This window comes from Nomascus leucogenys, chromosome 22a (assembly GCF_006542625.1).
Source record: "Nomascus leucogenys isolate Asia chromosome 22a, Asia_NLE_v1, whole genome shotgun sequence".
Taxonomy (NCBI): domain Eukaryota; kingdom Metazoa; phylum Chordata; class Mammalia; order Primates; family Hylobatidae; genus Nomascus; species Nomascus leucogenys.
Genome location: NC_044402.1, coordinates 62,394,161 through 62,408,451, shown reverse-complemented (window position 1 = coordinate 62,408,451; position 14,291 = coordinate 62,394,161). Strand labels below are relative to the sequence as shown.

General features: G+C 40.3%; 1 protein-coding gene across 1 annotated transcript in view; it reads right to left on the bottom strand.

Annotated features, from left to right (window-relative positions):
• Positions 1-5,268: 5,268 nt before the first annotated feature.
• ICK (intestinal cell kinase) overlaps positions 5,269-14,291 on the bottom strand; it is a 61,604-nt gene continuing 52,581 nt past the window's right edge. Inside the window, exons 12-14 of the mRNA XM_003254145.3 lie at positions 13,416-13,544; positions 10,298-10,420; positions 5,269-9,287 (exon numbers count right to left, since the gene is read on the bottom strand). Of these exons, the coding sequence (XP_003254193.1) occupies positions 9,133-9,287; positions 10,298-10,420; positions 13,416-13,544 (407 nt within the window). The 3' untranslated portion in view covers positions 5,269-9,132. The remainder of the gene's footprint in view (positions 9,288-10,297; positions 10,421-13,415; positions 13,545-14,291) is intronic.

Here is a 14,291-nt window from a genome sequence, read left to right as displayed (position 1 = left end):
CACCCATCCAAGTTAGATGCTTTTTTTAATGTTTCTTATAATTTTTTATTTTTTTCATTTTTTATTTTTTTTTAATTTTTGAGACGGACCTCGGCTCACTGTAACCTCCACCTCCCGGGTTTAAGCGATTCTCCTGACTCAGCCTCCCGAGTAGCTGGGATTACAGGCGCGCGCCACCATGCCCGGCTAATTTTTGTATTTTTAGTAAAGACAGGGTTTCGCCATATTGACCAGGGTCGTCTTGAACTCCTGACGTCAGGTGATCCTCCTGCCTCGTCCTCCCAAAGTGCTGGGATTGCAGGCGTGAGCCACCACTCCCGGCCCTTAGATGCTTTTTAATCAGCAAGTACGCAATGCTTTCCTGACAGGAATGTCAAGTCCGTCAGGAAATCCACATAAGGGTGTTAAGTAGGCAAAGTACCACATACAGATTAAAATCAAAAGCGCTGTCAACTCTAATTTATACAGTAGACCCTAGCTTTTCTAATTTTGTGTATACATATATACGTGTATACATACATACATATTTTCTTCTTTCTTCATCTCAGTGGGACATCTTGAGATTTCTCTTCATTTTGTGCACTTTAGAGACAAGTGCTCTATAGTCATGGTCTCAAGTCAGTACCTGTTTGGAGGGGGGTCTTTGGGGTTGGGGGTGGTGCTAAAAAAATAATTTGGCTGGCAAGTTAGTTAAAACATTAAAAATCTATTAAAACTATCAGGGCTATATTATGGAACAATTGCAAAATTCACATGGATTTCAAAGTTTGAAATATGTGCCTTCGAAAATAAATCTTGTTTTTAGAGGCAGCTTCTGCTATTTTTCAGGCTATAGATGTTGTTATTTTCTTCACCCACGAGGGCGCTCGAGAGTACCTTGCTTGACAAGCCTGGGTGCTGAGCAATTGCAGCCGCTAACATGATCAGATTTTATTTTCAGTTGGTTTCTCTGGCCAAAGTGAGGCGAATGAATTGGGGTAGTAGGGGTAAAGAAAGAAACCTCTTGTGTCTGTGTAAATTAAAGTAGCACCATGAGTTTGAAGAATATGGGTAAGAAAAGGTGAAATATTAAGGAGGTAGGTGGTGAAGGATTTACTAATCAGATCAAAGGGAAGAGAGGAGGAAGAAAAGTCTAGAATGATGCCCTGTCCAACACACACACACACACACACACACACACACACACTTGTCTTTTTTTTATAACATGTATTGTCATCTAACACGACATTTTTTATTTATTTGTCTGTAGATTCCTAGAACGTAAATTCCACGAGATCAAGGATTTTTGCGCTTTTGGTTTTCCTTTTGTACAGCCTGATTAGTATAGAGTAGGTATTCAGAGAACACTTGTTGAGTGAATGAATGAGCAATGCTTTGGTTTCTAGCTCCATAAAGAGCGGAGAAGGAAGACAAAGTTTGGGGGAAATGGGTTGACTTGTCTTTTGCTGCTATGAACCATCCAGCTGGAAATGCCCACTAGACAGCTGAAAAAGCCAATGAGGGCTGGGCGCAGTGGCTCACGGCTGTAATCCCAGCACTTTCAGAGGCTGAGGCGGGCGGATCACCTGAGGTCAGGAGTTCAAGACCAGCGTGGCCAACACGGTGAAACCCTGTTTCTACTAAAAATACAGAATTAGCCGGGCATGGTGGCCTGTTCCTGTAGTCCCAGCTATTCAGGAGGCTGAGGCGGGAGAATCGCTTGAACCTGGAAGGTGGAGGTTGCAGTGAGCCATGATCACGCCCCTGCAGTACAAGCTGGGTGAGAGAGTAAGACTCCCTATCAAAAAAAAAAAAAAAAAAAAAAAAAAAAACCCAACCCAGTGAGGACTCAGTAGAGAGAACTGAAATCGATTGAACTGGTGGCAAAAGAATGAGCTCATCCAGAGAAGGTATGCAGGGTAAGAAGAGAGGTAATTCAGGGACCACTGGGCACCCCAAGAGTCAGAAAAGTCGTTTTCAAAAAAGACTTAACGGTGTATATCCAATCATATTTCTAGTTCTGATTTAACAGCAGTTACTCAGTTTAACATGAGTAGGAAGCCATATTTTCCAGCCTTGCTGAAAGTAGTCATTCTTTTTTTCTTGCTTTTAGTTTATAATTAAGGAAGGTTTATTGAACATCTGTGCTGAGGTCTACTGGATTTATTGAGACATAAAAAATAAATTATAAAATCCAGTTCTTGCCCTCAAGCAGCTTATTTTTTAATTGACAAATAAAATTGTATATTTTATTGTGTGCAACATGATATTTTAAAGTACAGCCATCCCTCAGTATCTGTGGGGGATTGGTTTCAGAATCCCCTCAGCTACCAAAATCAGATCATGCTCCAGTCCCTTATATAAAACAGTGTAGTATTTGCATATAACTTAACACACATCCTTTGGTTTACTTTAAATCATCTCTAGATTTTTTATGTTAACCTAAATAACAAACAGAAAGAAGCTCTTTAAAAATATTTATTTGGAAATTGAATTTTGCAGTAGGAATATGCACGCCATAGTAAATTACGTGTGTATTCAGGGAGGTAAAATAAAACAAAGATTTTTAAAGGACAAAAATGATGATGGCATAATTGTTTTAAAATAAGTATCCTTTGCTGCAAAGATGAATAACAAGGGCAATAATACCAGTATTTTTTTGTGTAAGACTGCAATGGCCATTGTGGAAGGTTGTGGTTTTTATAGTCTTTTGTGATCGTTTGCTGTTGTTGTTGTTTGTCTTTTGGAGACAGAGTCTTGCTCTATTGCCCAGGCTGGAATGCAATGGTGCGATCAGGGCTCACTGCAGCTTCAAGGCTCAAGTGATCCTCCCACCTCAGCCTCCTGAGTAGCTGAGACTACAGGCACATGACACTACACTGGCTAATTTTTAGTTTTTGTAGAGAAGGGGTCTAACCATGCTGCCCACGCTGGTCTCAAACGCCTAGGCTCAAGTGATCCTCCCACCTCTGCCTCTTAAAGTGCTGTGATTACAGGCATGTGCCTCTGCACCTGACTCTTGTGATTGCTTTTATTAGACATTTAAGCCAAGCACTTGTCTCCATTTGCTTAGTTCCAGTTGGTTGAATTATACCAAATTGCTAATATCTTACTGCTTTTAACCTTCAAAAATGGCAGTTTCAAATGTCCAGTCTTATCAAATAAAGGCAACATCATCCTAGAGTTAGGGAAACAGGAGTGTAGGAGAGCCAGGGTGACAGCATTTTAAAATCAACTCCATCTTACAATGAGAACACAAAGACACAGGGAGGGGAACAACACACGCCAGGGCCAGTCGGGGGGTGGCGGGGTGAGGGGAGGGGGAGCATTAGGACAAATATCCAAATATCCAATACATATTGGGCTTAAAACCTAGATGATGGGTTGATAGGTGCGGCAAACCACCATGGCACACTTATGTAACAAACTACACATTCTGCACTTGTGTTCTGGAACTTAAAGTAAGATTAAAAACAAAAAAATCAACTCCATCTTAAGATGTCTACAGCTGAGGAAATAGCTTAATAATACCTGGAAGGACAAATTCCTATGACAGTAGAATGTCCAGATGTTCCAATATTGCATAATGCTAAACATCTTTAAGGTAATTATAGTCATGCTTTCACGTACTTACGCATGAAAATGCCAAGGATACCTTTCCTTAAATTAACAAAGTACTAATTTTTTTCATTCTGTTAGCCCACTCGCACGTAGACATTGCTTAGCTTACCTTTTACATAGATAAGACCCCTATCGAATAAAAACAAAGAGGAGGCATTTCTCCTCTTGCTTTCTGAGGACGTTCCACTCTGTAACTATCTTTCAATAAACTGTTGCTTCTCATGGCACTCTGGGACTCGCCTTACATTCCTTCCTGTGCGAGATCCAAGAACCCTCTTTTAGGATCTGGATCAGGACACCTTTTTCTGGTAACACTCAGCCTTGTTCACCTGAAAGTGTAACTAAGGTAGCAGCATGACTGTTATTACACAGGCCTGGGGAGAAATGAAAAATCCTGTTATAATAGTTCTGGCACTCTATGACAGGTACCCCAAAGGCATTTTATTCCTTTGAAGCCCCTGACATCATCAACCTGCTTGTTCTTGAAGACCCTTAGAGTTGCCCTCATCCTGAGACAGTCTTACTCATTTTATCTATCTGTTCTACCTACCTACCTACCCACCTACCTACCCGATACCTTTTCAGAGGCCCTGAGAAGTCTTCTTAGCCTCAACCCTTCAATCATGTGCTCAGTAGTAGGTAAAATTGCTTGCACAAAAGTCAAGAGCTTCAAATCTCAGTTTAAGAGCTTTGCATACTCCCAGAAGAGGGAAACATTTGACTTAAATTCAGCCTTAGCTATAAGCGATTGGTGTAAGACCCTATTCTAACAAGTGGGTTTTCTTATCAGGAAAGATGGTTGAGAGCTTGAAATGGCTTCTTCAGGGTTTCTGAAGGGGCAGCATGGGCCCAAAGTGATGCCAAAAAGACAAATGCCCATGATTACACAGTAAAGTCACTGTGTTCTGATGCAAGAGGCACACTTAGGGGTTCACCAATGCAAGTTTGATTGGTAGATTACGTTCCTAGAAAATCCTGTCAAGGAGTCAAAGAATGTTTAGAAAATGAATTTCCTGTGACATTCTTTATGTAGTTCATGAAGTTATGAACTTCTTTTGAAGGTTTGTATTGTATATGAGAATGTGCTGTGAAAAGCTAAAAGACATACAAGGCAGGTTAAAATGATGAAATCAGGAACAAGAAACTGTTTCCACCTGCTTTTGCTTTTTTGAGACAGGACCTCACTCTGTTGCCCAGGCTGGGGTGCAGGGGGGTGATCTGGGCTCACTGTAACCTCTGTCTCCTGGGCTCAAGCAATTCCCCTGCCTCAGCCCCCCCAAGTAACTGGGACCACAGGTACACACCACCACACCCGGCTAAATTTTGTAATTTTGGTAGAGACGGGTCTTGCCATGTTGCCCAGGCTGGTCTCGAACTCCTAGGTTCCAGGCATCCTCATGCCTCCACCTCCCAAAGTGCTGGGATTACAGGTATGAGCCACCACTCCCAGAAGCCTAACTTTCTAAAAGCTGAATTTTAAAAAAACCTCTACATTGCAGGATAACTCTTCATTCTGCTGCTCTAAGTGTATGCATCTAATTTCATAGCAGTAACACGATACTAAGCATTCAGAAGTTAGAAAACATCAAAGTTCCAAATGAACTAACAAAGGACAAAAATTAGAAAATACTAATGGAAGAACATGAAAACAAAAACAGAACACTCAAATCAATTTTTCTTAAACTTCAACTTTATTTGGAGCAGGAAATTTTTCCTTACATAAGGTTGACATTTTTAAACACCTTAGGACAAACTATTTAAAAAGCAACATTTTTTATTTCAGAAGAGTCTTCCTTAAGTGGTTTTCTGAATTCTTCTCATTATTATGAATATGTGCTTTATAAATAAATATATTGTCGGTTACTCCACTGTAATCAAATCAGGTGACTAATTGCTATCTGTACTGAGTTATCTAAGATCAGAAGACTTGATGCAGGTCATTTAAAATTCACATTAGCACAGTGTTTATGAGAAACTGATAATACAGATTAATGTGATATTTACCTCTAGTTTGTCTTCCTAATGGCTTCCATGAGAAGGTCCTCACAATAAATTATGTAACAGTACAGTACATTTGGTTGGAAATCGTAAAAATAATTCTAAAAATTAGCTCCATATATTATGTTGCTACAGTATGGTTTAAATGATATAAAATAATTAGTATGTCAAACTTCTTCTTATAAACATATTGCTTTTGTTCATACACTGAACTGAAATGTACAGCATAAATTCCTTTTTTCCCTCTCCTGAATGGCACAAAACAATGGCTTGATGGTAGGGAAATGCTACTTCATGAGAAAGCATGGTACCCATCAACTCCAACAGTACCTGTATTTGCACTTAAAAATAAAATAATTCTTATTTTGTGTTGTCTTGATTGTATACAAGTTTTGATAACTCCAGAAGATGACGTAGTGTTACTTTATTAGATGTATATAGTCCTTTAGGCAAGAGATATATTTAAAAAATTATTTGAAAATCAAGTTTCTTCCTACATAAATCCTATCACACATGAGCTGGGTGAGGGCTTGGTAATTAATGGAATTTTTTTGTAGAATGAACAATCATGTCAAGAGTAGTTTTATGCAAATGCAGTTTTCCCTGCTCTGCTGGCACTACCTGGGGCACATCAATACCCCCACAATGCACCTTCATCACTGAACTTCTGTCTCATTTCGGCACGAAATGAGAACCAACCCTGTATCATTTCCTGACATCCCAGTAAGCTTTCTGACTGTAAATGAGGTATAGTCCTGATAGGTACAGTTACAGGTATACCATTTCTGTTGGCGTCTTACATTACATTTCATAATTCTATAGTAACAAAAAATAGAGGTAACAAGTAGCATTTTGTTTTCATGTAACAAGAAATGGCTGCACAGATTCTCAGTCAGAACAGAAACAGAGAGACAAAAGAAATGGTTACTATTCCCTTCTAGAGTGCATGGTTTTTTACACAATTTGTCCTTTACCCATTTCAGAGAAGGGGAGGAAGAGTACTTCACAGCATTTGCTAGTTAGAATTTGTTTTTTCAGTCCTTTAGTTTTCTCAACTGCACATCAGCTACTTGATTTGTTTTTATGAATATGTGTTTGGCTTCCCCAAGGAAGTTGTTTGCTGGTAAACAAAGGAAAGCGTAAGAAGAAGAAAGCGAAGTATTTTCTGAAGTTGGGCCCTATAAAGTATTAGAAAAACAATTTTATAATGTGTGATAATCAGGTAACTAGGTTTTTCAATTAAAAAATGTAATGACCTTATATAAGCTAGATTACCAAGACTATGGGATTAAACAATCCACTTGCTCCTCTAAGGAATATTTACAATTTAAAACCTGCTTTCCAGCAAGCTGGACAAGGTTGCACATTAATTTACTTTTCATATATAATACAGAAAATGAAAATAAATATTAATCTTATAGTAAAGGACTCACCTCTGAAAACACATTTTCTGATGCTTTAGATAACGAGTTGAGAATATAATACAGAAATGAATTCAGCTTCAAGTTGTGCTTGCATATATATTTTCTGAAGCTTTGCTGCCAGCTTGTTAACAGGAAAAGACCACCTATCACATCCACATCCATTATGTGCTTTTCTCATGTCCCTAGGGATCATGGTGCTTGGTCAAGTATATTTTTGAGTCAGATTCTCCAAAGCATAAATTACTCTCTGATTTTAGGTAAGGGCCCTTTGGAAGCCATGGTAATTTGTTCAGAATACAACATATTATTAATACACCAAGGCAATAATTTACCAAGTCATTAGGCTGAACCATATGAAAGTGTCCATATTCATTTCACCTATCATTTTAACCTATAAAAATGATCACTTGGCTGGGTGCAGTGGCTCATGCCTGTAATCCCGGTACTTTGGGAGGTGGAGTAGGGTGGATCACGAGGTCAGGAGATCGAGGCTATCCTGGCTAACACGGTGAAACTCCATCTCTAATAAAAATACAAAAATTAGCTGGGCGTGGTGGCGGGCGCCTGTAGTCCCAGTTACTCAGGAGGCTGCAGCAGGAGAATCACTTGAACCTGGGAGGCAGAGGTTGCAGAGAGCCAAGATCACGCCACTGCACTCCAGCCTGGGCGACAGAGCAAGACTCCGTCTCAAAAAAAAAAAAAAAAAGATCACTTACATATGGTTCAATTTGTCATTATCCTGGAACCAATAGAGAGTAGTTTGAGCCCTAGGAGAATATGAATCAATACACTGTTGAGATTGCATTGCGTTCACTGATGGTGACCTTCCCTCTTGCCTTTAAGGCAACCATAAGTGAGGCAAATGTACCATATAGAGATGGATGAGACCGGACCTTTCGTCTTTTTCTGTCTCCAAACTGGCTTTGTCATTTTTGAAATTGCTGTAAACATTCCTCTCAACGGAACAGCCTCTGCCCAACAAATAAAGTTCTCACTCTTGAAAGAAACTACACCAGGGTTAGGAGATCAAATGTGGCATGTGACTGTGACTTCGTAGATGAGTGGAACCTCTGCCATAACTCTTTATGCTCCCCAAATTGTCCTGAGAATTTGGCTAGGACAGAAGATTAGTCATTGACTGCTCCTAGCCAGATCTGGAGAACTGAGCTAGGCGCAAAACTCCATCTCAGTTACTATAATCAAAAACCTTCTGCTGCTTTGATACTTAGTTTTTTGGCCATGCATCTTGGCAGGAATGTAAGTTTGATTGACTGTGTTAACCTTCATGTTGAGAGCCTTTTGAAGCAGAAAGCTCTCCTTTTATTGGTACACATACAACTTGATTTCAAAAATGGAATAAATTAGAATATAATGGCATAGTATAATTAAGCTTGGTTTTATCTGAGATCTGCAACCACATTAAAGGGTGTCAGAAAAATTTTTAAAAATGTATTTACTTAGAGTTCTTTCATCTGGGGAACAAAAGTAAAACAAAGTGAATTATATAATAGTCCTTTTAGAACAGCAGAGTGGTATCCAAAAATCAAACCAATGACCTATTAAGAAAAGCAGAGGATCACTTTTCTAACAACAGTCCAAGAAGGCCTGAAGTACCTAGTGAGCCACACTTGAAATTTAACCACTTCCTAAATATCTGCACACACTGAGTAAATAACCCTCTATCACATAGCCTTAAATTGCACCCCTGTTGCAATACTGCATTAATATTATTACATTTTTCAAAATCTGTAGAAAATATTATCTGGAACCCCAAAGGAAAATCAATTAATCTTTAAAAAGTTCATTACAAAGTTGACTGTATAAAATGCTAAAACATAATCCATATATACAAAATGCTCTTGTTTAAGAAAATAATAGGACCCAGTTTTAGAATAAAATAATTTTATACAAAAAAGCCTACTGCATTCAAATCAATATTTAAAAAAAAAAAACTTTAAAAAAGAATATTGACATGTCTTAGTTCAGAAGAGTAACTATAAAGTGTTGATTTGCTTTCATGCCCTCTGCACATCTTGCAGTAGAACACCAGTCAGCTGAGGGAAAGTGTCCCGCTTCTCCCTATGAAGAGATTCATCACCAAGGCAGATAGTCATCGCCGAGATGCGTACTTGGAAGCCCAGTCTGTCCGGCCATGCACTGGCTGGGCGGCTGGAGGCCGTGGTATCAACCCAGGAGTGCTTCTAGGCTGGGTGTGGAAGAATGGTCGCCCAGGCTGAGGTCTCATGGCCTTCAGGGAGGAATAACCTGCAATGAAAGAAAAAGGCCAGCATGACTGATATGGGGCCAATGCAAGCAAAGTACAAATAAATGCATTTTGGTGACAAAAACATGAGAAAATAAGGAGTTCAATAGGAGCATCTTGTCTCCTACTTATAATCTTCTCTACTGCAGTTAAAGACAACGTTTTAAAGTTGTCAGGCCAAAAATAATGGCATCATTCTTAACCCCTCTTTTTTTCATATCCCACATATAATTTGTCAGGATATCCTATTAGTTCTACCTTCCAAATATTTACAGAACCTGGTAACTTTTTACCAACTGAACTACTACCACGCTGGCCCAAGCTAGCATCATTTCTTACCTGGATAATTTCAACATCCTCCTGATTGGATTCCCTGCTTCCTACCTTGCCCCTACTTCAGTCTCATGACAACAGCAGCTTGAGGTAGCCCGTGGAGATGGCTGTCAGATCACCTCACTTATGGACTCAAAGCCCTCCAGGGTCTCCACATCACTCAGAATCCATGACAATGTGCTTACAGGCATCAGATCACCCCTGACCTTATCTTGCTACTCCCCCTCTCACTCCTGTCACTCCCGCACTCTGGCCTCCTTGCTGCTCCTTGAATTTGCCAGGCCAGTTCTGCCTCAAAGCTCAAGCACAGAAGAATCTCCTGTCTGGAAAAGCCTCACTCATACTGCATGCTTGCTCAGTCACCTCCTCCAGGTCTTTACTCAACAGCTCCTTTGCAGTGAGCTCTTCTTAGCTACTCTATCTAAAATTGTAACCTGTACCCCACACTCCAACCCCCACAATCCCTACCTCCTGTCTGCTGTATTTTTCTCCCTAGCACTAAGTCGGTAAGCATCTGAATTACTATATGTTATATAGCACTTATTTAGCTTACTTATTGTCTGTAGAGTGCAAGTTTCATTTATTGGTGGATCCCAGGCCTAAAACATGCCTGGCACAAAGCAGTTGTTGAGTAACGATTTGTTAAGTAAATTCATGAATAATTTAAAATACAACTCACCAGGGGAAGGGTCTGGAACAGGTGCTAGGTGTACCCTCTGCATAGCAGAACCAATTTCTTTTTTCAGAAAGGAAGGGACATAGTTTCCAGTCAGTCCACTAGAACTTGTAGAGCTGGAACCAACTGATTTGCAAAAAAAAAAGCTCATTACTACAAAGACATGTACCCAGGACACCAACAAGGTTAAATGACAGCACTGCAGAGCAATAACAAACTATGTTTTTACTTTTAGGGAAAAGAGCAAATCATGATAAAAATGAGTTCGGAGGCAAGCATCCCACCATACTACCCCGTCAGAAAGACTGCAGCGGCCAAAGATGGTGCTGCTCCTGTGAGGGGCAACCAAATAGAGGGTGGGTTGGTTGTGAAATTTTTTTAAAAAAGGGAAATGTGACATTTGTTCTTTATTTTCTTTTGTAAAAGTAGATTTAGACTGTTCTAAAATTTGCTTTTTTCACTCCATAATATAGAATAGTTATCCTTCCATGTCAGTACATATAAATTCTAGAGTATGGCTAAATCATAATCCATTTAACCATTTTCTTATTGATTAACACATAGGTTATATTAAATTATTTAGCTGTGACAAGTAATTACAAACTAAATATTCTTATCCACATCAGAAAAATTAACCATTTTTAAGAATGTTAAATACCTTAACTTTTTATGTCATTTCCACTTGGGAGTGTTTTAAGGGCAGGGATTGTATGCTACTCATCTTTGTATTGTGGGGAGGTTAACAGAATGCCTTGCATATAGCAGGTAATCAATTAATATTGGATGGGTGAATGAATATAATTCTTATTATTTAGGCTTAAAGGTACACACGGAATAATGAAGACTGTTATTATTGCCTGTTATAGAAATGGAAATTCTAACCACTAAGAAAAGTCAGTAAGTAGTAGAGTTGCTCTGTTTTCACAACACAGAGCCTTTTCAGCAATTGTTTAAGGCAGAGTGGAAACACAGTCTAGAATGCCTGTGTGAGGAGTTGTGTTGGTCAGCTGGGGTGTATTTTGCACTTTGGTGAATGAAGAAATATGAAGAAAAATGGGAAGAGAATTTGAACAGGTAAGTCACAAAAGAGAAAACACTTATAGTCAATAAACACAAGAAAACATGATGAACCTCATTAGTAAACAGGACATGCAAGTTTAAACCACAATAGGATACCATTTCTCACTCATCAGATTAGCACAAATTTTAGTCTTGACAGTACCAAGTAGCATCAAGGATGTAGAGCAACTCCCATATCCCGCTGGAGAGCAAGTAGTTTGGCAATATCTGTGAAGTTGAAGATGAGCACACCCTTTAACCTAAAATGTTGACTCTGGCTGGGCATGGTGGCTCACACTTGTAATCCCAGCACGATGGGAGACCCAGGCGGGTGGATCACCTGAGGTCAGGAGTTTGAGACCAGCCTGGCCAACATGGTGAAACCCTGTTTCTACTAAAAATACAAAAAAAAAAAAAAACATTAGCTGGGTGTGGTGGCACACGCCTGTAATCCTAGCTACTCGGGAGGCTGAGGCAGGAGAATTGCTTGAACCAGGGAGGCAGACGTTGCAGTGAGCCGAGATCGTGCCACTGCACTCCAGCCTGGGCAACAGAGCAAGACTTCGTCTTAAAATAAATAAATAAATAAATAAAAATAAATAAATAAAATTAAATTAAATAAAATGTTGACTCCTAGTTCTCGTACCCAGAGGAATCCTCACACATGTGCATAACAATAGGGGTACAATCATCATCTCAGCACTCTTTCTAATAGCAAAAATTGCAATCAACTTATGTATTTATCAAGAAGAGAAGGCATACCTAAATTATGGTCTATATAAATAATAAGTTATGGTGTTGTATAGATATATATTGAATATGTTATATAATATATATCTCTATAATTGCTACACATATATTTATTAAAATGCATGAAGCAGTGATCCAAGATTATCTTCAAATAAATTTTAAAACCTGCAAAACCACACTATGAAGTTTATACAAACCTAAATAAACACTCGATCAGGCTGGCATGGGGGGAGGTAAGGGGAAGCAGGGAGGCGGGAAAGGCATAGACACTGGGCTTCATGTGTATTTGTCAAGTTCAACTTTTTTTTTTTTTTTTTTTGAGACAGAATCTCACTCTATCACCCAGGTTGGAGTGCAGTGGCGCAATCTTGGCTCACTGCAGCCTCCGCCTCCCAGGTTCAAGTGATATCCTGCCTCAGCCTCCTGAGTAGCTGGGATTACATGCCTGCTGCCATCACGCCTGGCTAATTTTTATATTTTAGGTAGAGACAGGGTTTTACCATGTTGGCCAGGCTGGTCTCAAACTCCTGATCTCAAGTGATCTGCCTGCCTCAGCCTCAGCCTCCCAAAGTGCTGAGATTACAGGCATAAGCCACCACACCTGGCCAAAGTTTGACTTCTTAAGCTAGGTGATGGCTACACAGGTGTTGCTATATTATCTTTCTTTTTTTGTATTCCTTAAAGTAAACAAACACCTAATGGATGAAGGCAGTGCACTTGGCAGTGCAGAGGGGAAGCAGCACATGCCAGGGGCTGCCTGCATCAGGAAAAGATGACGCAGGAAACGTCTCTACTGTGAACAGGGTTGGTCAACCTTGGGACTCAGGAAATTCATTCCTCCATTTAACAAAAAAAGTGGGGAGGGTCTTCCAAACTGTCCACTTTCCAACTAGAAGGGATCTTGATACTCTGGGCCTGCAGCTGGGTCATCAGAAGGGGGGGACAGGCTGGAACAAGGCAGACACAGCCAAGGGTGACTTCCACCTCAGGAGGAGGGTGCCTGCTGCAGCCAGGGCCTTAGCCATCAGGCCTAGTAAGAGTCTGTGAAAGTATTTTTGTTTTTCCCTTGAGCCAGGGAAGACTATGCTCTACTCCCTAGCTACCCTTGAAGGCAGACTCCCATGGGAGCTGGCTGAGTCCCAAGGGACTGCTGCTGAGAAAGAGGGGAGGATAGGGCTGGAAAAGAGGCCTGAGCTTTCAGACGACAAAGACCCCTGTGCTTCCAAAGCTCGTCCCATGGCTCCTTGTGCCCACCTTCCTGCATCCAAGGAATTTGCTTTTTGCCATTTAGGGGTTAATGATCATTACTCACCTGAATTTACTTTGCTGATTACTGACACTGTCCCTGAAGATTTTCCAGACAAGCCAGAACTAGACCATGGATTAGGTGGAATAAAGTCCTTGCCTGGATTCGAGAGTATGCCATTTCTTATATTGATGCCTGATAGAGAAGAAATGATTTTAAAATGCAAAATACACAATGAATCTTACACTAGACTACAAAGATAAAATTAATGCTGAACTCAATTTGTCAAAAACTCTCTATGATGCAATAATCAAAGCAAAAACTGACTGTGATGATGTCATCTGACAGATGTCCGAGGAAAGATATCTCACTGGTTGGTGGTCCAAGAGAGGCCTCTTATACTTCTAAGATCCAATGGATCTGTCCCACGTCTCTTGACCCTCTGGTGCCATCCTGGGCTTCGCTGCTGCTGGACATGCTGTTCTTCCCCTTCACAGACTACTTCCTTTCAGTCACCTTTTCAGTTTCTTCTGCATCCCCCACCCCCAGCCTCCAACTCTGCAGCCCTCTGCTCTCCTCTTTCTGTCTTGTCCCCAGGGTTCCATCTTCTCACCCAACCTGGACCACTACTCCCATTCCCACAGGCACTGCAGCTTTTTTTCAGAACTGAAAGGTTAAATTCCCACTTTATCCTTCTCCTTCTTCCCCTACAACCAAAAAGAAATAAAATAGCTCTCTGATTCACTCCCTGCTCCTTTTTGCCTGTGGTCACTGTAATTCAAGGCTTGGCCCCTCATATTGGATCACTCTATACCTGTCATCTGGATCTCTCTTCTTCCAGATCATCCTAGGGCCTGTCAGGCCAATCTTCTAAGATCAAAATGTCAATCCTGATGAAGTCTAGCAATATTTAGAAGCCACATTCCAAATCAGAGGATGAGG